Genomic DNA, 24,212 nt, shown 5'->3' on the forward strand with positions numbered 1-24,212 from the left:
TGGTCAACAACAGACACACATTATGCCCGTATTGGGGACTAAACCAATCAGATAGTCAGGGGCGGGACCTCTCTGATTGGCCGTGGTCCAGTTGAAAGTGCAGTTGGAAGAGAGAAGTGAGTAGCTTAAATTAAGCGATATCGATTCATTAAATCCTGAATCGACTTTTAAATATAACTGTGTTTTGCCAGAAACGCCAGGTTCTCAGATTAAAGCTCACAAAACTATTTCAACAATCGCCAAACAGCAAATGAGAGCAGGTACACGGATTCCACACAAAGACGTAAACACAGAGCGGACCCGACGCATCAGAATGAACTTTGTCTTTCTCGGCTTTCTCACCCGACAGCCCGTAGACGGACACGCCGTCGGAGCTCACCGATTCTGATGCGTCAAGTCCGCGCTGTGTTTACGTCTTTTTGCGCTGATTCTGAGCTGCAGCAAAAGAAGCAGCTTCACATTTGATCATTTTCGTCATGAATTCCCTCTGACTTTTGCTGTTTTGCTTCCACCACGATAAAAATTACACTTCATACACAGCTCTCTGTGTGTACTTCAAGAACAGTTTCCCGTGTCAAATCCCTGTTTTCTGCATTATTCATTCGCTTATTACCCTCCAGTCTACCGTTGTTTACAGCGCTGTCTTTTTCTTTTCTTTTTCTTTTTTCACTTGACCTCGGACAAGAAAGCCTAATTTCTGCTGTTCAATACTGAAGAAATTTGAACTTTTTAAAATTATGCAAAATTGCAGAATATTTTTAAGGTTATCTGCTATAAAAAGCCAGACCACAAAAATCTCCTTCATGTTTTTCTGTGTTTTATTCTCAGTTACTTTCACACAAAGGCATCTGCTGTGATGTTCACAATTCTGATGAAGTCTCGCATGTATCAGTACTGATAAATGATCAGTATTATAATATTTCTGACTGTCTGAGGAAAATTGAATTGAATCAGGACTTTGAGAACCGGAATCGAATGGATTATAGAAATCAGTGATGATACCCAGCCCTAGTGAGCAGCCTAGGCCCAACAGAAGTGGATGTAGCTGTGGGTAATAAGAAAAGATGAAAAGAACAATTGATAACTTTTTTGTTAAGTTAAGGCCTGATCCGTCTGAAATTCATAGCCAGCTCTGACACGGTGACATCAATCTTTGAATGCTGAAAAAGCAGCAGTGTATCCAGAAAACACATTTTATGCTGCAATAAATGCACTGCCCAAGTGTCCCCTCTCCCCACTGCCTTTCAGCAGCATGTAACAGCAAACAGGTCGTCAGACGAGGCCAAGATGATGATTAAGTTTAACATTTTCTACAATATTCACAAAGCACTTTAAGCACAAGATTGTTAGTTGATAATTTAGAAATGAATATTGAAAACAACATTTGTCCCGGTGCGCCCATGGCAAAAAGTTAGTCTAGAACCCTGTTTAATGTTATAATTGCAGTGTCATTGGGGGTAGTAGTGTTTTTCTTGTGTCCCAGTTAGCTGAGTGTTATAACTGCACAATTACAGAGTTTCTAATGCAGTATTAAATTAGTATTATTGCAGTGTTACTAGGGCTGAACGATTATGGAAAATAATCTAATTGCGATTTTTTGCCCCAATATTGCGATATGCGATTATTTTTTAAGGTCTTTGTCTTCTGTATTATTAAACAAAGACAAGCAATACATCATATAGTATGGCCAATACTATATTACATTAATTTTAAACTGTTCTTTCCTGGAAGACAGACCTCTGTTATGATGACATGAGGTGATGCATGAATTGATGACTGACATTTTTATTTAACTTCTTCAATCACAACAGTATATTTGAACATACACAATAGTTTATTTTTAGCTTACAAACATCTGAGCATAAAGTGCTGACAAGGAACCCTGGTGTAAACATTAAAATGAAAGTCAGTACAATGTGCAGATTGCAGAAATATACATAAAAAAATCAGTGGCTTTACCACACTCAGTTTTTCGACATCTGTGAACTACTAGACAGTCATTAAATTAAAAAATAATATTAAATAAATAAAACTAATAAATAAAAAATACACACATCTTACTGATCTCTGCAATCAGTAACATTACACATAAAGTGCAAACATAATAGCAATTGTATAAACACACACACAAACACGCCTTTAAATTAAAACTGGCTGAACATCTTGATTATCTGCAGTAAGTAACAGCAACACAGCACAAACTAAAGTGCACAATGAGTATGGCTCAGCTAGCCATAATCATCCTAGCTCACAGGTTTTTTGCTAGGAAGACCAGCATATCTACTTTTGCTGGCTTTAAGGATGAGCGAGTGCAGGTCACTATATTCCCTCCAGTGCTGAACAGACGCTCTGAGGGGGCACTTGTGGCTGGCACACACAGATATTTGCGGGCCATCTTGCACAGTCGTGGAAAGTGAATGTTGTGCACCTTCCACCAGGCTAAGGGATCATCCTCTCCGTCAATGACAGGGGTCAACAGGTAACTATTCAACTCTGCCTCCACGACATCTTCAAGTGGCAGAGGCAAAGCTGAAGAGGCCACACTGGTTTTAAAAAGACTACCAAGAGTCTTCTTTGCCTTTCCCCCAGAGGCCTGTGCACTTGGAGAATTTTGAGCAGTTTCAGTGCGAGACCTCTTCTCCTGCCAGATGGGAAGAGAGACATTAGTTTTGCAGTTAGCTTATATATAAATATTATGTGTTTGTGGAAATATAATTTTCAAGGATTTACCTTTTAATGGCAGGAAGGTTGTCTGCGCTGATGTATTGCGTTTTGAACCTAGGGTCCATGAACGACGCAACATCCAAAAGCTCCTGGGTGTTGAGGTCACTATACTTGTCGTTGAGGTATGCCAGGACCTTGGTTTTAATTGATCTAGTCAGATCAGTGTCCTCAGCATCTTCAGCCAAGACTGATGTTGCCAGAAGATGGAGAACTGGCTTGAGGTAGGAGATGCTCACATACTCTTCTCCAGAAAGAGCATCAGTAAATTCGGAGAGAGGATGCAGTGCCTTATGAATGGACTCCAACACTTCAGCATCCTGCCAGGTTGGGATGAGGGAGCGTGCATGTCGGTCACCTGTCAATACCTGCGATATGGCTTTCATCTGTTCCAGCACTCTGGCAATCATTTTCTCTTTGGACCCCCATCTTGTAGGGCACTCAGTAATGAGAGAGTGCTCAGGAAGCTTAAGCTCCTTCTGTGCCTCAGTGAGTGCTGCCTTTTTCTTCCAACTGTGCGAGAAGTGCCCCACCAACTTCTTGCACAGCCCAATTGCTCTTGATACTCTACCATCTTTGATTGCATTTTCTGGAGGGAAAGAAAAATAAAGTAAAAAGTAAAATTAGTGTTAGACATAGAATTGCAGTTATGATGCAAGGTTTCACCATTTCTCTCTCTCTCTCAAATTCAAAGTTGCTTTATTAGCATGACTATGGGAACAGTGTTGCCAAAGCTATTGTTACATACATCATGACATACAAGAACATAAGACCATAAGACAAAAACAAAAAAGAAAATACATAAGAAGAGGTGGGTACATCAGTGTGGGGTTGACATAACATATCTAGAATTAACAGCAGTAAAGAACAAGATAAATAATAGTGTGGTGTGTTTGTGTGAGAGAGTGATACACAGGCTCGCGCATACATGCATGCACACGCACGCACACACTCTCTCTCTCTCTCCCTCTCTCTCTCTCTCTCACGGCAGTAACTTACCAATAGCAAGATGCAATCTGTGTCCGAAACACTGGAGCCTGGTCCATTCGTTCAGCTGTGCTGCTTTCACCATATTTGACGCGTTGTCCGTCGTTATGCAGACAAGGTTGTCTTCAGGGAGATCCCAACACGCAAGCCCCTCTCTCAGGCCAGCAGCAATGTTTTCCCCTGTGTGGTCTTCGGGGAAGTAGGCCGTTTGTAGGCTGCGAGCTTCGAGGTGGAGGTCTTCGGTAATGTAATGCACCGTCAGACTTTGATAGGGCTCTGCTGTACGGCTTGACCACATGTCTGTTGTCGCCGCAAAAAACTCAACAGCCTTTAACTCCGCTGCAACCCTCCGCCTACATTGCATATGTAGCTCGGGTATTGCAGTCTGACTGAAATACGTGCGGGAGGGCATTCTGTACCTCTTATCCAGTGTAGTTACCAAATTATTGAACCCAGGCTTGGTCACCATATTGACGGGCATCATGTCTTTCGCGATGCAGTGGGTTACTGCTTTGGTGATTTCCACGTGCCGTTTTGAAGTGCGTTCATATGGCGTAACACCTTCAAACAGTTCGGTCAGTGATCCTTGCCGAGTAACGTTACTAGGTTTATTCTGCACACTACTAGATTTTTTAGCCATACATCTATCATACTCTGTTTTGTGCTGAGTCTTAAGGTGCTGGTACAAATTCGTAGTGTTTCCCCGAGATGTAGAAACTCTACCAAGACAGGTTTTACACAGTACCTGACTCTGTGCGACATCATCTCTTTTAAATCCAAAATATTCCCACACGGCTGATGTGCAGTTCCTCTTTGGTACTAGCATCCCCGCAGGCTCTGGTTCTGTTGAACCTGAGGCCATTGTGTAGGCTACAGCTTTGCTTGATAGTTCACTCTTGGTAGACTGTTTCAAAACTTTGCTCCCCGTGTCACGTGACCAGAGTGCAGCCTCTGTGGTTAGACAATCTCGTTTGATCATATCACATGTTTTACTCGCGCATGTCACGTAAACAGAGTATAATTGCAGCCTTTGCGGTTAGAAAATTGCACTTGATCATATCACGATATTATCGCAAATGCGATATTTCGTTCAGCCCTAAGTGTTACAGTAGTTTAGCATGGGTACCCTAAAAACAGTAGTGTGGTAGTACTTAAGTGTAAGTCAGATGTTACTGTAATATTAAATAAGTATTACTGTAGTATTATGGTGGTAGTATTGTAGTTATTGTAGCCCAGTAAACTGAGTGTGTTAATCAAAACAGTAAAATGTAATTGGACGTCTGCAGAGATGCTTTTTATTTCAGGCGATGTTCAGGATAAAAGTGTTGAAGGACTGACTTACACTGTCTTTGTGTCTTTGTTTAGAAGCAGAGCGACACAGATGGATCCACTTCTCAACCCTGTCATCGCTGTGGTGGTGGGAAAGACTTTCGTTGTGACATCTGTGGAAAAACTTTCAGTCAGCAAACCGGCCTAAAAATACATCAACGTAAACACACTGGAGACAAACTGAAATACTGCAAAGAATGTGGGAGAAGCTTCCCCACATCAGGTGACTTAAAACGACATGAACTCTCTCACAGTGGGGTCAAAAAGCACCTCTGTGATCAGTGTGGGTCATCGTTCACCACTGCAAGTGACCTTAAAAGACACAAACGAGTCCACACAGGAGAGAAACCATACAAGTGCAGACACTGTGGCAAAAGCTTCTCACGTTCAGGTCATCGTAACAAGCATGAACGTACACACATGGAAGGAAACTACAGCTGTGAGCAGTGTGACAAGAGCTTCAGTAATCTCAGTTCATACTCCGCACACAAACGATCCCACGTTACTAATAAACTGTTTCACTGTTACCAATGTGCCAAAACATTCACTTCATTATCTGCTCTGTGCAAACATCAGCGTGATCATGCAGGGCTGAAATCGTTCCCATCACAGGATGACAGCGAATCTGAAGAGAGAGAAACATCCTCTTCTGGTTTCAGAGTCCAACTTAAAACCCTGGAGATCAGGCTCCACAGAGTTCAGATCGGCTCTCCTTAAAGTTCTAATGAGGCTATGAATCAAAATGTTCCTGTAGTTCCATTTTAATCTTTATAAACTGTTGTTCTATAGTGTTTGTGTTCAGTGGTTACCTTTTTTTTTTCAGTGGCTGGATGAATAATCATTTTCCTGTTCTCAAGTTTTTATTGAATGTATTTTATTAAAGTTCTTTTTGTTTAAGTTCTTAAATAAATTTAAAAAAAAAGTTAAATAAAGAATTGTTTGAACGACAAAGGTTTTGAGCCATGATGTCATTTCCTGTATTTCAGAGTAAAGACTGAAGTGACAAATGGAAACATGTTTACAGTCATGGAATAAACACCGATGGGTCACATGTAGGAAGTACTATTGCTGACCTGATAGACTCGACCTTGTTTACAAAGAAAGAAAGGAACTGATTACATGTGTCAACAGAGGCTTTCAGGGTTGTTTAGAGTAGAGCTGATAGTCTTAAAGAGAACACGGGGATTATGACAATTTAACACAATGATCTGAGAAAAATATCTGTTTCTCTCATTTTCACTGTATTCTGATCAAATTTCCAACATTCTTTTAACATTTCAAAAGAAACCTGCAAATTGTCTTTCTTCCACTTTCACTCTGCTCTCCTACACTGACGCCTGACTGCTCGGGTGGATTCATTTAACCAGGGCTGAGGAATACGTTTTGGGCGCCTGATTTTTAATGTGTTCACAGTGTTTAGGGTCTGAGTACAGGTTTCCTGGAACTGCAAAAGCAGCTCATCTGGGGTGGGCCCAATAAGTAATCTCAGGGTCGGTAAAGATTTTCTTTATAAAAGTGGAGGAGAAGAGAGCAGCGGCGGGGTGGAGCTCGAGCTTTAAACTCATGCACAAGAGAAACAGGTTTGTGATGAGAGAACACTGAATCCCCAATTTCCAAATTAAAAACAGATAAACCATATGATAACACCAGGTCAAGAGTGTGCTCCTGCTGGTGTGTAGGGCCTTCTACAGACTGTACAAGGTCAAAACATTGAATAAGATTAAAAACTCCTGAACAAGCAGTCCATCAGGGCAACAGACATGAATATTAAAATCACCAACTATTATAATCTGATCCTGTTTCGGCACAATTTCAGCCAAAAACTATGAAAAGTCATTTAAAAAATCTTTGTTAAACTTGGGCGCCGATAGATTACTGCACACACAACCAGTTGAGAGCGTCCCAGTTCAAATATGAGAAGTTCAAAGCTGGAGGGGAAACCAGTACATGGAGTTGTTTGTAGTGAAAGTTTTTTTTTTCTTAAAAGTCAATATTCCTCCTCCTCTACCTGATCTCCTTGGAGCATTAAGAAATGAGCAGTCGGAGGGTAACAGTTCAGAAATATTGCTAGACTCACCAACTCTCATCTGTGTCTCAGTCACTGTCAATGTGAAATTGTACTTAGTAGTCAGTATAATCTTTTAATAATATGTTTATTTATGGTAGAATACTGCATGTAATCATTTGTGTTTAGAAGTATATAGTTGGTGGCATATTGAAAGAATGTCTCATCCTAGGAGGTCTGTAACAACTTTGTGTGCATTCAAGAGTGCACTGGCATTCACACCCACATCCTGGGAAAATGTGAGAGGTCGTCGTAACTTCTTTTCCAATTTTACGGTAGGATAAACGTAGCTATGTCAGTTTTAGTCTAAGTGCCTTTTTATTTAAATGAACTGCTGGATTTCCAGACCAGCAGGTTTAAGGAAGTCTCCACGGGGTCACAGCTTAACCTCTCTCTCTCTCACACACACACACCTAAACATCCATATTCCAATGTAATGATCAAACGCACCCACTGATGTATAAATAAAGACCAGGGCAGTGGCAGAGCGCGTGTCTCAGAGCTCTCACTCTCAGTGCGAGTGCTCTGTACTGCCCTTGCATGCAAGTAAACCTGTGTGTTTCTCCTCTCTGATTCTTAGCTGAAGAAGTGTATTAGAATACATCTCTTGACAGTCACAAACAGGAGATCCAATCCACTGGAAGAAAGAAAATCATCTATAAAACCACACATTCATCAGAGCCATCCTTGTTGGAGCTGGAGCCTGGGTAGAAGTTGTCTGTGTAGCCCACGTTAATGGGCGCAAATTCAAAAAGTTTATTCCACGACCCCTGTTACACCCCAGTCTAGGGGTACAGGAACATAACATAAGGGTTAGAAAGGAAGTGACCCCACCCTGGTCTCCAAAACCACACCCAGAAGCCAATTTCTTAAGTGAAAGGTGATTTATTGTCTAAACTGAAGCTGAGCTCTGGGGTGAACAAAAGCCAAAATTACAAACAAAAGCCTCTGTGAAACAAAAACCAAACAAAAGACAAATGCTATACCTAACTCTCTAACTGAAATAAACAGGAGAAAACAGTACAAGAAAATAATAAGGCAGCTCAACCCTTCTGCATCAGTGCCTATTTACAATGTAGTATTTACAAGTGAAAATGTATCTACACACTATGTACAAAGCTCAGTAGGTCTCAAGAATCACACAGACAAACGTCACAGAGTTTGGAGGCCAAGGATGGGTCTGCTGCTGTCAGTTGCTGCCGCTGACAACTACTGGTGAGGGATCTTTTAAAACAGCCACCTGATAAGGGGACCAATCAGCCGCCACTAGCTGTCCAATCAGGAAGGACCTGTAGATTCTTAAAGACACAGACAGAAACAAATTCTAGACGGCCAGGGCCGTAACACCCCCAAGATGCAAAAAACAGTAGCTGGAGGCACTGAAAGGCTTTTCTAACAGTTCCTGTTGAATCAAAGAAGAACCATAAAGTTTGCTGGACTGCATGATGGCCTTACCCCCGAGAAGCCTTCCTGTTAAAGGAGGAACCAGTTAGAAGCTATTTTCAAAGTAGCTGAGCTGATTTCATCTCAAGTAAGTGAGGAAGTGTTTGTTCATTTGTTCTGCCACTTAAAGGACATTTAAGGTCGTATTTTGTCTTGTGGGTCTATTTATATATATATATGTATATGTCTGTTCATATTTTATGTAAGACCAAATGTCTGTCATCATATTATATAAGTATTCCTCACATATCGGCCATATGCTGTACAGTAAAGTCATATTGACAGATGAGAGGGATAACTATGGCTATAACACCGTTACACGACACGTTCAAGCTGCATGATGCAGATAAAGTCACTAAATTGTCTTTTTATTGTCTTCAAACCAGCAGACAAAGCCGATGGAAGAAGAAGTCGGGGAAGAAATTTAGGCCGTGTACTGAAAAGGTATTTTTTCTTGTTATCACAAAACATTTGGAGTGATGCTTCTACAACTCAGTTTTTGGTTGTGCTGAAGTAAAATTTACACTCTGAGAAGTCACAGTGTTGATATTCCACACAAAGAGAAAGCTCACATGTTTGAATTTGTTTACGATTACAGTTTTTATAAATTCTGACTGTAAACAGCTTGTACAGCTATTTACATACAGATATTCTTTGACACTCAATATGAGGTGATGGGACTGAATTTAAAGGTTTCTATGTCCCAATGAGACATTTACACTAACCAGTGACAGTATAACTGTAACACTTTTGTAATTTAGATCCAACATTTCTGAGAGAAATAACTGAATTTATAAAATGGCAGACCTCAAGCCAGATTTAATTGATAGAGATATTTACATGCATCATTAAATGTATGTATCCCAGATAATTGGTTTTCATCTTGTCATGGGAGACCCACCCCTTCCTCCCAAGTTAACTGCAGCCAAAGCTAACTAGTGGAGGTATTTACACACTCACAACCAGTGGGGTTGTTGGAGTCAAATTGTTAAATGTTGTCATTGTGTTACTTAAATTGCTGTGAATGTTACAGGGGAAAATGTGAATATTGTGTGAGACACATACTGTGTTGAGAACAGTGTTACAGCAGTCTTAACTTCATGACCCTTTATAGCACCTGTGGAACCTGTTGACCTACGCCTGACCACCAGGATGATCCGTGTGTTTTGCTAACGTTTGTTTTCCTTTAAGAGTGCTTGTAAAGGATTCAGCACAGACAGACAGGTGACAATTGAACAGATGTGCAGTGGTTACAGAGTAGTTAATATGGGGCTCATTATCTGACCACTATTGGGCTCATAGTGAGTGACAAACTTGAGGAAAGTCACTGATTACAATGTGGAATGAAGTTGGGATGTTCAATGATTTGGAGCAAATTATGGCAAAAAAAAAAAGAAAGTAGGGGTTTAATGAGTTGAGAATAAACCTGCAATGATATTTGTCTTTGTGATGCTGAATACTTTATTACTCTTATGACCTACTGTTGTTTGGAAATGTGAAGTTTGTTTTAACTTAAAGACTTTGTCTTCTAGGATACAGGCTCCGGGTGGAGCTGGGAGTTAAACATGCTTAACATTTAACAGCTCACTAATGTTTATACACAGGGTTACAGGTTTGGAGTGGAGCTGCTCCAAGAGGGAAACCCTGGCGAAGAATGTGCAACATTCTTGTGCATGTCTCATTGTGTGCAGTTGACACATGGCGAGAGCCGTGTGGCAAAAGAGGAGTGTCAGTTACTAACTTGCAGGTGCCGTGAGGTGCCATGCGAAGGAGGAAGTTCAGCGATGGAATTTTGGTTCTGTGAACAGCCCAAATGCCAAGTGACTGGGACTAACAGCACTTTTCCCAAAGTTTTACTGCTGCAGACTAAGATGACACTTCTGTCACCTGCAAGACACTTGTCTTTAATGTCACTGCTGCTCTCACAACCACACATAACCATAAAGCGGTGCACAACTCTAAATCCGTCAACCCTTTTGCCGACGGAGGAAGAGGGAAATCCTCATGAGTGTAGAGAGTACGTGGAGAAGGAGCGTAAGCCACTGTGCCACTTGGTCAGGAAAAGGTTTGGCTTGTTGATGGTTTGAGTTTTAAAACAGCAGAGGGACAGGCTAAAACAGGTTTTGCTGTGGTAGATAGTGAGAAAGTTATCCGTGCAGTTCAATTAGCATGTTCCATGTCTGCTCAAGCAGCAGAAAAAGTAGCTTTAACAGAAGCGTGTAAAGCTACAGAGAAACAAAATGTGACAATATACACTGATAGCCAATATGCATTTGCTACATTACATTTCCTTGCAGCGCAGTAGGTAAGATGAGGTATGACAACCTCTACATGGAAACCTGTAGATCATGCCAAACTCCTGCAAAATCTGCTGGAAGTAGTATAATTGCCCAGTAGAATTGCCGTTTTAAAATGTGCAGCACATACCCGACGGAAAGATCCAGTCACATTAGGGAATGCTTTTGCAGATAAGATTGCAAAAGAGGCAGCTTTGGGAGCACACACTGCAAAAACTCTAAATCTTACCAAGTATATTTCTCTTATTTCTAGTCAAAACTATCTCATTACACTTAAAACGAGACACAATCAGCTAAAGGGCAACATTTCAGTAAGCTAAAGGAACTTGTTTAAAGACAGTAAATCTTAAAACTAAGCAGAAACTACTCAAAATGGGGTTTAAACCTACACTTCTAGGAGAGACTGCAACTTGAACACAGCACCTTAGACCACTCAGCCATCCTGAAACAGATCGAGTGGAACTGATTTTCTGATAAATCCAGAATCCAGTTTAAAATCCTTCCCTTCACATAAAAAGTCTTGAATGAACCTTTGGTCTAACTGTTCTTCACACCTGACTGGTAACAAGATGGCGCCGGTGTGTGTGGTTGCTCATCTGTCACTCCCAAGTTTGTTTCTGTTTCTATTATTTCTGACCTGCGTCATTCACCAAACAAAGTCTCTGCTGAGGTATAATCGCCAGACATGATGACGACCTTTTATTGAAAAGTTCGGCACCACCAGGGCTCTTATCACAGCTCCTGACTCTGAGCCCTCTGTCTCTGTGCCTTGCACTGCTGATTTTACTCAGTTTGAGCTTGTGATTCTCTCCATTTCAGAGGATGTGGGGCGCCATATTAACCCTGCAGGTTCCCCCCAGGATCCTTTCCCTCCACAATTTTTAAAAGAAAGTTTTCGTAGTAATGTCAGTCTGTCCTTGACATTATTAACAGCAGTCTGTCCTCTGGTGTGGTTCCTGCAATTTTCAAACATGCAGTAGTGCAGCCACTGCTTAAGAAACCTGGCCTTGATCACACAGTTTTAGCTAATTATAGACTGATTTCCAAGCTGCATTTTCTTTCCAAGTGTTAGAGAAAATTGTTTTGTGTCAACTGAAATATTTTATAGATGTAATGGCATCCTTGAGGTTTTTCAATCAGGATTTAAAACCCTTTATAGCACAGAATCTGCATTCTTAAAGGTCTTTATTCTGGTAACCACGTTGTTCTGATCTTGCTTGACCTGACTGCTGCCTTTGACACAGTAGATTCAAAATTCTAGTATCTTGATTAAATGATTAAATGATCTTGTGGGTATTGGTGGCACTGCACTTAATTGGTTTAGTCTTATTTGGCAAACAGAACTTTCTCTGTCAGCTTCTCGGTTCCAAATCATCGTCTGCTTCTCTGTCATGTGGCGTCCCAGAGGGGTCAAGTTTAGGGCTCTTTTTACTGTATATATTGCCTTAGGGTTTCATCCTTAAAAGGCATGGGATCTCTTTTCATTGTTCCACTGATGACTGCTAAATTTATTTGCCGCTAAAGCAGAAGGATGGCATCTCCATAAAACCTCTCTTGACATGTCTAAATGACATTAAAGCTTGGTTGGCTTTAAACTTCTTAAATTCTAATGATAAGAAAACAGAGGTGTTGGCGTTTGGAACTAGTGGTCCTTGTGAGTCCTCCTCTGTTGATTTAGGACCCCTAGATGTTTATGTTAAACCTGGTATTACTGACCTTGGTTTTAAGTTGGACAGTGATTTTAAATTGGAAAGCCAAGTTAGAGCCTGTGGTGAAGTCCAGTTTTTATCATTTAAGGTGACTGACAAGAGTGAAATATTTTCTTTTTCTGCAGCACTTTGAAGGGTTTTACTTTTATTTCCTCAGTTAGTTATTATTACTCTCTTGCTCTCTAAACGAAACTGAAATACATAAACTCACAATAGAACGTAAGTGAAACTAAACTAAACTAAAAACAAACGAAGAAAATGAAAATGCAAAACTAGAGTAACTCTGCAGTTACCCCACCCACCTGTCGCAGAAGCTGACTAGTGTGAGTGGGCATCAAGAGACAATGGAGGAGGCTGACTGTAGATGAGCAGCCTGAAGTTTAGAGTGTCATGGAGAGTTAGCAAAACAAAAACACTGTCCCACTTTTAACCCCTGACTTTGACAGGGGTTAAAAGTGGAAACTAAAAGTCTTTTCAGCAGCCCTGCAGCTGTTTTTCTGCACGCACCAAACCTCTACAGCCTCATTTCTATTTGAAGTGATAACAGGAAATGGATCAGAGAGATCGGCTGCAGTATCAGGGTCACAATCTTTAAGGACATGACAGAATGTGGGGAATATAGATCAATGTGAAATTGAAATCTGAAAACTATCGTACTGATGAAAAGAAGCATTACAGTTGGTTAGTTTGGGGTGTGAAACTGGAGCTTTGTGGTTTCAGTTAGTATCAAAACAAATGAAAGAAAAATCATTTTCTTCTAAACATTTGTTACAAAATTGAAAGTTACAGTACAATCTGTAAAGGAGAATTAATGTCTTCCTAGAGTTTATATAGCACCACACAGACTCATCTGGGATTCAAACCAGAGACCGCTCACACATGAAGCAAGAAACATTCCCTAGGAACAACAAATAAGCCTGCAGTGCGAGAGCAAAGTGCTCTAATAGGGTGATATGGTACTATAAGGTCATTATAATAAGATGGGGCCTGATTATTTAAGACCTTGTATGTGAGGAGCAGGATTTTGAATTCAGTTCTGGATTTAACAGGAAGCCAATGAAGGGAAGCCAAAACAGGAGAAATATGCTCTCTCTTTCTAGTCCCTGTCAGTACTCTTGCTGCAGCATTTTGGATTAACTGAAGGCTTTTCAGGGAGTTTTTAGGACATTCTGATAATAATGAATTGCAGTAGTCCAGCCTGGAAGTAATAAATGCACGAACTAGTTTTTCAGCGTCACTCTGAGACAGTAAATTTCTAATTTTAGAGCAGTCCAAAATATTTGTTTAATATGTGCATGGAAGTCAAAAATCCCTCCAAGGTTCCTCACAGAGTTACTGGAGGCCAAGGTAATGCCATCCAGAGTAAGAATCTGGTTAGATACCATATTTCTAAGATTTTCAGGGCCGAGTACAATAACTTCAGTTTTATCTGAATTTAGAGGCAGAAAATTAGAGGTCATCAGGTCTTATGTCTTTAAGACATTCCTGTAGTTTCACAAATTGGTGTGTGCTTGATGTTTGTTGTGTATTTGCTGCTATGACAACTAATTTTTCCTCTGGGAATAATAAAGTCTCTCTGATGCTCTCTTATATATATTTATTGTCACGGCTGCGGAGGCAGATGTGTGATGAATGTGAGACAGGATCCAGACACAGGCACTGGCTTGGAAGTAAGCGAGCTTTTATTAACACACTGGGCGCGAACAGAAACAAAACCTAAACCCATCACCTTCACTCAATACCAGGTGGAGATGCAAATGAGGAGACTTCACTCAGGCAAGTCTGCTGGACCAGACGGAGTGAGTCCCCTCGTCCTCAAGACCTGTGCCCCCCAGCTGTGTGGAGTCTTTCATAAACTGTTTATGCTGAGTCTGAGTCTGCAGAGGGTACCAGTGCTGTGGAAGACATCATGCCTCGTCCCTATTCCAAAGACGCCACGTCCCAGTGGCCCCCAGGATTACAGGCCCGTGGCACTGACCTCCCACGTCATGAAGACCCTGGAAAGACTCATCCTGGACCAGCTGCGACCCATAGTAAGACCACATCTGGATCCCCTTCAATTCGCTTATCAGCCTCGTCTCGGAACTGAGGACGCCATCATCTACCTGCTCGATCGTGTCTACACCCATCTGGACCAGCCAGCGAGCACTGTGAGGGTCATGTTCTTTGACTTTTCCAGTGCTTTCAGGCCGACCCTCCTGGGTGATAAGTTAGCAGCGATGCAGGTGGATGCTTCTCTGGTGTCCTGGATTGTTGATTACCTGACAGGAAGACCACAATATGTACGTCTCCCACAGTGTGTGTCGGACAAGGTGATCAGCAACACAGGGGCACCACAGGGGACTGTCCTCTCCCCCTTCCTCTTCACCCTCTACACCACAGACTTCAGCCACTGCACAGAGACCTGCCATCTTCAGAAGTTTTCTGATGACTCAGCGGTGGTTGGATGCATCAGCAGGGATGATGAGACAGAGTACCGGGCTGTGGTCGACTCCTTTGTCACGTGGTGTGAGCAGAATCATCTGCAGCTCAACGTGGCAAAGACCAAGGAATTGATCGTGGACTTCAGGAAGACCAGGAAACACTTGACCCCTGTTTCAATCCAAGGGGTCAGTGTTGACATTGTGGATGACTACAAATACCTTGGAGTACATATTGACAATAAACTGGACTGGGCTAAAAACACCACAGCACTTTACAGAAAGGGCCAGAGTCGTCTCTATTTTTTGAGGCGACTGAGGTCCTTCAACATCTGCCAGAAAATGCTGAGGATTTTCTACGAGTCTGTTGTGGCCAGTGCGATCCTCTATGCTGTGGCATGCTGGGGGAGCAGGCTGAGGGTCGCAGATGCCAACAGACTCGATAAACTGATCCGTAAGGCCAGTAGCGTTGTGGGGATGGAGCTGGACTCCCTCAAGGTGGTGTCAGAGAGGCGGATGTTGTCCAAAATAAAGACAATGTTGGATAACACCTCCCACCCACTCCATGACATGCTGGTCAGTCACAGGAGCACGTTCAGTGAGAGACTGAGATTACCGAAAAGCACCACTGAACGACACAGGAAATCATTCCTGCCTGTGGCCATCTCCCTGTACAACTCATCCACTTAACACACTGGTTACTGCTTCAACTACATGTTTCTTTCCAGCTATTTATTAATGTGTGACTTATGTATATATATATATATGTATATTGTACTATTCTTAGTTAGCGTGTTGTCTGTTTTGTTAATGTTGGTTTATAATGGAGCACTGTAACAAAAAATAATTTCCCCCAGGGATCAATAAAGTATTCTGATTCTGATTCTGATAAAGGTGACCTAGTCTGGGAGTGACTAACAAAACAAACCTGAACGGACAACTCCGGGAGAAACACGCAGGGAAGAAACACAGACGGACTAGCAACGAACACTATAAACTATAAATACACAGAAGGGAATGAGGAAACTACACACAGGAGGGAGGCACAGCTGATTGTGATCGACAAGACGAGACAGGGGAAACGCATCCTGAACACACTGGCATAAGACAGACTTTCACAATAAAAAAGGAAACTCAAAACACGCGCGAAGACACAGACTCAGAGACGTGGGCTTTACACAGAGGCCTGACTACACTAGAGGGGATACACAGGTAGGGATGACACAGAACAAAGGGAGCACCGAATTAACACTGGGAGGTCAAATAACAAAACCTAAAAATCAGAACTCAGGAAGTACCACGAAACTAGGGAGCTAGAAACACTAGGACAGAAACCCAAAACACAAACAGTCACAAACCATGATGAAATCAAAGTAAAAGTACAAAACCCCAAAACACTGGGTCATCGACCCAGGACCATAACATTTATATGGCTATTTTTCCATGTCAAAAAATGGACTTCAACACACCTGCCTGGAAATGTATTTTCATTCAACTGTGCACTGTTGGATTATAAACAGAATGACGGTAAGTACCTCAATAAATATCTCGATGTGGGACTGACATCAGTAAATCGAGTCTAATCTGCAGATGTTCGGTGTAACAGAGACAGACACAGAGCAGGTTTGAAGCTGAAGACTTTATTCAGAAAAAACACGGCAGAACATTTTTTATATTTTGTTTTAAGTAGAATTTAAATGATGTTTGGGAAAAAAATCATTTAAAAGTGTGAAGGAAGTTTGACTTCAGGGATGATGGTTTGTTTTTAACTCCTCTAACCTTTACTGCTACTGCTCCTCCTGGAGCCTCCACCTGTTTTTACTGCTGCTCCTCCCCCTGCTTCCCCATGTACTTCCTTCTCTGCTCCTTCTCTTGCTACTATGGTTGCTTCACTTCCTGCTGCTCCTGCCTCCACCTTTGTGTCTTCTGGCTTTTTACTGTTTCTGCTGCTGCTGCTGCTCTCACTCTGACTCCTGTACATCTTCCGCTTGCTGCTGCTGCCTCCACCCATGTTTTTCCTGTTGGGCCTGCTCCCACTGCTGCTCCTGTTTCCCCATCTTCTTTCTACTCTGCTGCTCTCACTCTGTCTCCTTTCCCATCTATGGTTTTCTGCCTGTTGAGGGCTAGCTTTGTTATTAATACAAAACTCCAAATATATGCCATTTGGATAGCAGCTGTGACACTCTAACTCAGAATTACGCGGTCCATCACAACGAAATATGTTTCTGAGGCCCATTGAAGACGCGAGCGCGTGAAGTGAATTTATCAACTCCTCTCTGTCTATGGTTCTGTGTGTGCTAACACCGACTGCAGACTGAGTTTCAGAATTTGATTTGTCATAAACTTTTGTAAACACAAAGGCTCTGTCTGTCCATCTGTGAATGTACTCGTTAATCTGTTTAAGGATGTTATTGTTATCACTTAATTCTGTACACCTGCTACATGGGGAGAGATAAGAGTAGAGGAGCAGGAAGTTTCCATCGCTGTTTTGGCTCAATTGTTTTAGTTTTTGTAGAACTCGATATTCTGCGTGTTCAGGTTTTCGAAACCTGGCTATAACCACTCGGTTGCCTTCATAAACGTTACGCTCTCCAGAGTTTCTTTCCCCAATGACTGTCCTCACTTCTTCATAGCTGTCGTCTCTGAGTATTTCATTAAGTGTGTTGGGGTCGCACTGCAGTGGGATGTTTGCAGCTAGACAAAACTGTCCATCTATCTTGTACCTGACAACAAAGAGAGAAGAACACAGAAGTTTTAATGTGACACAGAAATTCTGTATTTGCCAAATGAGAAACAAACATCTCAGATCATTTCAGACACGTTACAGGTACTCTGATACATCTGTGTCTGTCACATATATGTGTCCACAACTTTAGTGATTAGGTCTGCTGTCGAGGTCCCCTCATAACAGACAGCCAGCAGATACTAGCTGTGTTTGTCTAGGTTAGTTAGGGTTAGCTATCCAAAAGTTTGATTAAACTTAAACTGAACCAAATTCAATATAAAGCATCTGTACCAGCCTGAGCTTCTGCCACTTAGCGCTGCTGATAAAAACAGAAACTACTGACAGATGTATAACAGCCCGGTCTTAGAGCAAAACAAACAGTCAATGTGTTTGCGTTAATGGGCATGAATTGTGATTTTTGTAATGAAGTCATCTGGTCCTCAGCAGGTCTTATTCAAATATAGCCTCAGATAATCAATACATGACATTTTACAAATTCACCGTCATTGAACAGTAGCTGAGCCAACATGCAGAGACAGTCTGAAAAACTAAATGACAGAAACAACCAAGGGCTGGACTCGGTTTTTCACACTCTGGTTCTGCATTTTGGCATTTTGTTAAATAAATAATGACTAACATGACACACCAACATGTATTATGCTGTTGTCCATCTCAGGTTGTATTTACTTAATTTAAAGACCATATTTATTTTTGTTCTGACATCTGAGACTTTGTGTTTTAACCCAGTTACTTTTTTCTAAAAGTGGCCTAATGGTTTTTTAATTTATGAAGTATGTTTTGACTCAAACACAGCATTCAGCATGTATGACAGCATATGTGTTCTCAAACATGAAAACTACAAAGGGCCAGATGTGATATAGACCAATTTTCATCTGTAGTCCTTGCAGGTTTATGGATTATTTCTTAAACAGATAGGAGCTAAAGACTAACTAAAGCACACAAGCACAGAAAGTAGAATCATGGCAATAGTTTGGCATTCAAAAAATAGAGAATTCAAGCACATGTATGAGAGAACAAATAGCAGAAGAATGTTGGCTGTTGCTCCAGAATATATCAGCAAGAACACATTAAGATTATAAATGACCAGGACTGAATCAGCAGAGTTTTGAAAAACAAGTTTCTGCCACGGACGGTATAAAGTCTGGGTAAACCTGCTGGTGAATTAAGCTGTCTCTTTTCTCTTGTGGGAGCCGTACTTTTATGCAGACTCACTGACAAAGACCAAACTGCTCTGGGTGGAAATCCATCAGTTTCCAGGTTTGTGTGTCTCCATATAAATCTTTCAAAACAATCATGGTGCAGACCTGGAACATTTTACATTTTTCTGTGAGACTGGGCTGAACGAATGCACTAACCAGCACATTAAACCAAAACATGGATGATAAGGAGACAGTGGTTTTCCTGCCATGGTTAATGACATAATAAATTTCACTCACTTGTCCCTGATGGCTTTGACAACTTCAGTCAGCCAGTTCACATCCACAGCCAGACTGGTTCCAGCTGCCAGCAGGACACACAGCATGAAGCAGGGCATCACCTTCATCTGCACCGTTGAAACAACATGTTTATGATCCACTTTAAATCAGTGAACGCCAATAAACAGCTAACCAGAGATGAATTTAAGGCAGCTAAATCCAAATTCAAGTAGTAAATCTCAAACTTTCTCACCTTCACTGCTTTGTTTGTCCTAAAACTGCAACAGAAGAAAGAAACCAATGAAATGTAGGAAAGTGAACTCAGACCAAACTGTGACCCAAGTGCTTCACATACCTGCTCAGTTGAAAGGTCTGTGATCTTCACTTAGCTGTACGGAGTGGTTTGATCTGCAGTAGTTCAGGTTTTTATCTGAGCAAAGGGGCATGGCAGCCTGAAAATGAGGAAGACAGAAACGAGAAACAGCACAAAGATCTTATCAGATGTCATCACACATGTTCTCTAAAAGGCTCCATGTGTGGACACAGTCAGCAAATATGACGAACTCTGTGAGTGCAACAGCTTTTTACAAGCTTCCATAGCTCATAGATCAGCTCAAATGGTGCCAGTCATTATTTGGAGAAAGCTCATTTACACTGCTTGTATCAGTGATCTCATTCTTTCAGTCACTACACAGAGCTCGTGACTTAGAGCGATCAGTAAATCAACAGCTTTACCTACAAGGTCTGTGTCACTGCAGACCCTGATCCATCAATCAGCCTGAACAAGACCCTGAGATACTTAAATTCCTCCTTTCAGGGCAACACCTCATCTGTGACCTGGAATAGTTACAGTAGTTACCAAATGATCAAAGGAGCAGTAATATTAATAGTATTAGTATTAGTAGTAATGGTATTAGTACTAGTAGCAGTAGTATGTTAAATTCCTGTTTTGGGGACTTGCTAAGATGCTGAAGTACAGTGATAATAGCTTCATTAACATCTGGAGCTTGAACAGATGAGTGACACAATATACATGAGTAAATAAAAATAAAATTGAATTGAATTGAATTGAACAGCAGTACTTCAGGTACTCATGGGTGTCCTGCTGCATCCGGTCACATCATGCAGAGTTATAGCCAACATACTTCTCTGGACTTTCTGACCCACAGTGGGATGATTAACACAGTTCTTTTTCTAAATATATTTTCCTTTTACTTTAATATTAATTTAATTTAATTATTTAATACTTTGTGATACACAAAACTTTGAGTAGATTGTCCCAAAAGGGCACAAACATCAGTACATAAGGATGGTGTCTTAACCCTAATAATATGTTATTACCCATTATTAACCCATTATTAGCACACAGAAACACACAGAGAGCTTTTTTGGTGTTATCTGAATGATAAACCTTTAGAAGAAACAGACTGTGGTCAGTTGAACTTCCTCATTGTTCGGCTGAAATAAGGTTTAGACTTCTGCTGCACGATGACAAAGTTAAACACTTGTTGTGTAACACTTTTGTGTATCTCACATCTAAAAGCTTTTTATTTAGCTCACACTTAAGCTAACATGCAGAGTCCCCACAGAAAGGCCCTGTGAGGGTTTGAAGCCTCCCTGCTGTGCGGTGACTGCACAAACCAGAGGAGAAGACCTGACAGCAGTAATCCTGCACCACCCAAAGCTGAGGTTGGATGACTAGTTAAAGTGATTGTTCTGAGGATGGCACGTGTTTTGGTTGTAACCGGCTGACCGTGGTGGAAATCGTCCCTCTGTGGCTCTGTGAGCGTGAAACAGTCAGCCTGCAGAGGCTCTTCATGCAAATAGGATGCAGTTAGCGCAGTTAATCAACATGGCCGAAGCTGCACTGATAAACCATGTTATACAAACAAATGCTATACAAATGCAGGCCATTTACCATTTAAATAAACCCCATTTACATTAAAGTGATTACAGTGATTACATCCTCTTACCATGCCTGCCAGCAGTTTCCACTGTAGAAGACGCAGTGTTTTCATGTTCCTGTTGTTTATCAGCACGGTGGCAGGTTAAAGAGACCCTGCTCTTCAGGTTTTGACCAGAATTATCAGATATTATAGGAGTCTGAGGTCGTTTATGTGAAAACCACAAGATTTCTTTCAGTGAGGACAAATATTTTCCCATTTTGATATATAACTTGTCCATGTTGAGGAGCAAATGGGCTCTGAAATCACATTTTTTCAGGTTAATTTGTGGGTCTATGTTTACATTATGTGATATCATTGCACTGTAACATGAAGGTTCATAAATCCAAACTGTGATAAATATTAAAACACAACTTCAGACCGATAAAATGTAAAGCCTCACTTAGATTTTTGTTGTTTACTCGTCTTTTAGACTAGTCTAATTTTTTACTCTAATTTAAATGATCACCACATCAGTTGCCAGACACGTCCCTGCTTTTGACTTGTGCTTTTCATTTGTTAAAAACGGACATGCAGTCTGTCCTTTCATACATGTGAAGACCATATAAAAGCACATCAACACATGGAGATCTTCACATGTATGAAAGCACAGATGGTGTGTTTCCTTAGTTTGGACTAGGGCTGGGTACAGATTTCGAATTCTATAAACAATTAAATTCTGATTCGATTCAATTTTGACTCAGACAATCAGAAATATTATAATTCTGATCATTTCTTCTTCTTCTTCCTCCTAGCGTTATTCCCGCTCTGCAGGTTCCACTTTTCTGCAAAGCCACCTCCATTCAGCATGGTCAAGGGCATCATTCAGGTTCGCGCCGATCTTCTTCACGTCGTCTTTAATTCGGTCCATCCATCACCGTTTTGGTCTGCCCCTTGGTCGCTGGCCTTGGGGACTGAGCCCCAGTGCTGTTCTTGCCACCGAGATTTCTTTTTTTTTCCCAGATATTTTTATTGAATTTTCTGCATCCATTTTTACAAAAGACAAATTGAACAATATGCCGTTTTCTTTTTTGAAGAACATAAAACAATATGAAACATACACTCCTACCCCATAGTTACAAGAGTACCAGTAGGTGTACAAAAAAAAAAAAAAAAGCATCCAAGCTAATAATACAAATAGAAAACCCTGGAGTACAAGATAGCAGTTCCTGAGTGTACAAGAGAGATGTGCAGTGTTTCAGAACCCACACCCCTACACAAACACAAAAAATAAATAAATAAATAAAAACACAAACATAATGAGTGGTCAGCTTAGTTGTCGAGATAAGTCAAATCTGTAAGAGAAAAGAAATATGTATAAAGTAGATAAATAAATGCCATCATAAAGTGCAGGCACAGAGTCTGTATAGTTAAGCATAAGATAAAATAGAATTAAGTCTGAGCTGGCTAATTGGGAGTGTTGCGGGACCGCAAAGTCTGACAAAAAAGGGTTGCCAGATCTCAAGAAATTTGGCCATAGACCCACGCAGGGTGAATTTAATCTTTTCGAGTTTGCTAAAATGAGTCACCATGGGCCTCTTGGCTGCATTTCTGATCAGCGCTCTCCTTGTTCAGCCTGTGAGTTTAGGTGGACGGCCTTGTCTTGGTAGGTTTACAGTTGTGCCATACTCCTTCCATTTCTGAATGATGGCTTGAACAGTGCTCCGTGGGATGTTCAAGGCTTGGGAAATCGTTTTGTAGCCTAAGCCTGCTTTAAATTTCTCAATAACTTTATCCCTGACCTGTCTGGTGTGTTCTTTGGACTTCATGGTGTTCTTGCTCCCAACATTCTCTTAGACAACCTCTGAGGCCGTCACAAGGCAGTTGTGGAGCTGTTTTGCAAAGAAGAATGGGCAAGGATTTCAGTCTCTAGATGTGCAAAGCTGGTAGAGACATACCCTAAAAGACTGGCAGCTGTAATTGCAGCAAAAGGTGGTTCTACAAAGTATTGACTCAGGGGGCTGAATAATTATGCACACCCCACTTTTCAGTTATTTATTTGTAAAAAATGTTTGGAATCATGTATGATTTTCGTTCCACTTCTCACGTGTACGCCACTTTGTATTGGTCTTTCACCTGGAATTCCAATAAAATTGATTCATGTTTGTGGCTGTAATGTGACAAAATGTGGAAAACTTCAAGAGGGACGAATACTTTTGCAAGCCACTGTATGTCTTGCGTATTCTAGGGGTTTTTTTGTTCCAAATGAACCCAGAGAGAATCTTGTCTAATTTAACAAAAAAGGAAATTGGGATAAATACAGGGACACACTGAAAAAGAAAAGAAAGTCTTGGAAGGATGTTCATTTTAATCGTATTTATACGCCCTGCTACAGACAGATGGAGTAGAGACCATCTGTCCAAATCCTGCCTGACTTTCTCCACAAGTGGGTCGAAATTAAGCTTGAAAAGATTATGAAATTGACTTGTAATTTTAATCCCTAAATATGTAAAGTTGTCCGATACAACTCGAAAAGGCAGTGCTGTACACTGATATTGGTCAGCGGGGGAGCTGGCCCCAGGGAGGGGTCACTTACCCCTCCCTTCCTTCCCTCCCCATCTCCAGCTGCCTCCCTCTTCCCGCTCCACCACAATCACCCACACATGCAGGGCCTTGGGGTAGGGGTGTGTCACCAGGGTGCAGAGGAGACATCCCCCCCCTCTGTCCCCTTCTGGCTGCCTCTGCCTCAATTTTATCCCACAACTTAGACATTCACATTACTCACACTCTCATTACACATACATATAGGATCTTGGGGGTGGGCACGCTACACGGATTCCAAATTACCATCAGGGTGTACACCTCACCCCTGGCGTCGTTGCCCACCTCTCAATTTTAAATACACGTAGACATTGAGGGCTAGCAGGAGGGGCTATACGCTTACCTGCTGCTCTGGCAGGTAGCTCCATGCCCTCCTGGGTTTTAAATGCACCTTAGAACACACATACATCAACACTACATATGAGCGGGTGGAGGGAGGTTTGGAGTCTTCACACACCCCCGTTCTCTGCGGCCTGCTGGAGCGGGGGGGCTAGGAGGAGGAGTTGGCCGTCCGACTGGGGTCTGGAATGTGGGGCCTCCCTGCTGCTGCGGAGTCGGGGCGGTCTGCTTCTCCCCACCGCAGGGAAAAGGGTAAC

At 41.6% G+C, this 24,212-nt stretch overlaps 1 protein-coding gene and 1 long non-coding RNA gene across 2 annotated transcripts; both read right to left on the reverse strand.

Annotated features, from left to right (window-relative positions):
- Nucleotides 1-2,248: 2,248 nt before the first annotated feature.
- On the reverse strand, nt 2,249-4,738 carry LOC109200269 (zinc finger BED domain-containing protein 1). Its single transcript, XM_019355781.2, has 4 exons — nt 3,721-4,738; nt 2,731-3,310; nt 2,634-2,641; nt 2,249-2,529 (listed from the first exon to the last, which is right to left on the reverse strand). Exons 1-4 carry the CDS (start codon nt 4,685-4,687, stop codon nt 2,249-2,251), a joined length of 1,836 nt encoding a protein of 611 aa, XP_019211326.2. The 5' UTR covers nt 4,688-4,738.
- Nucleotides 4,739-16,745: 12,007 nt separating this feature from the next.
- Nucleotides 16,746-19,578, reverse strand: LOC102078299 (uncharacterized). The gene is made up of 4 exons (XR_268420.4): nt 19,488-19,578; nt 19,386-19,410; nt 19,154-19,260; nt 16,746-17,694 (listed from the first exon to the last, which is right to left on the reverse strand). It is a non-coding gene; the product is annotated as an uncharacterized LOC102078299 (long non-coding RNA).
- Between the last annotated feature and the right edge of the window lie 4,634 nt (nt 19,579-24,212).

This window comes from Oreochromis niloticus, unplaced genomic scaffold, assembly GCF_001858045.2.
Source record: "Oreochromis niloticus isolate F11D_XX unplaced genomic scaffold, O_niloticus_UMD_NMBU tig00008064_pilon, whole genome shotgun sequence".
In the NCBI taxonomy this organism is placed as follows: domain Eukaryota; kingdom Metazoa; phylum Chordata; class Actinopteri; order Cichliformes; family Cichlidae; genus Oreochromis; species Oreochromis niloticus.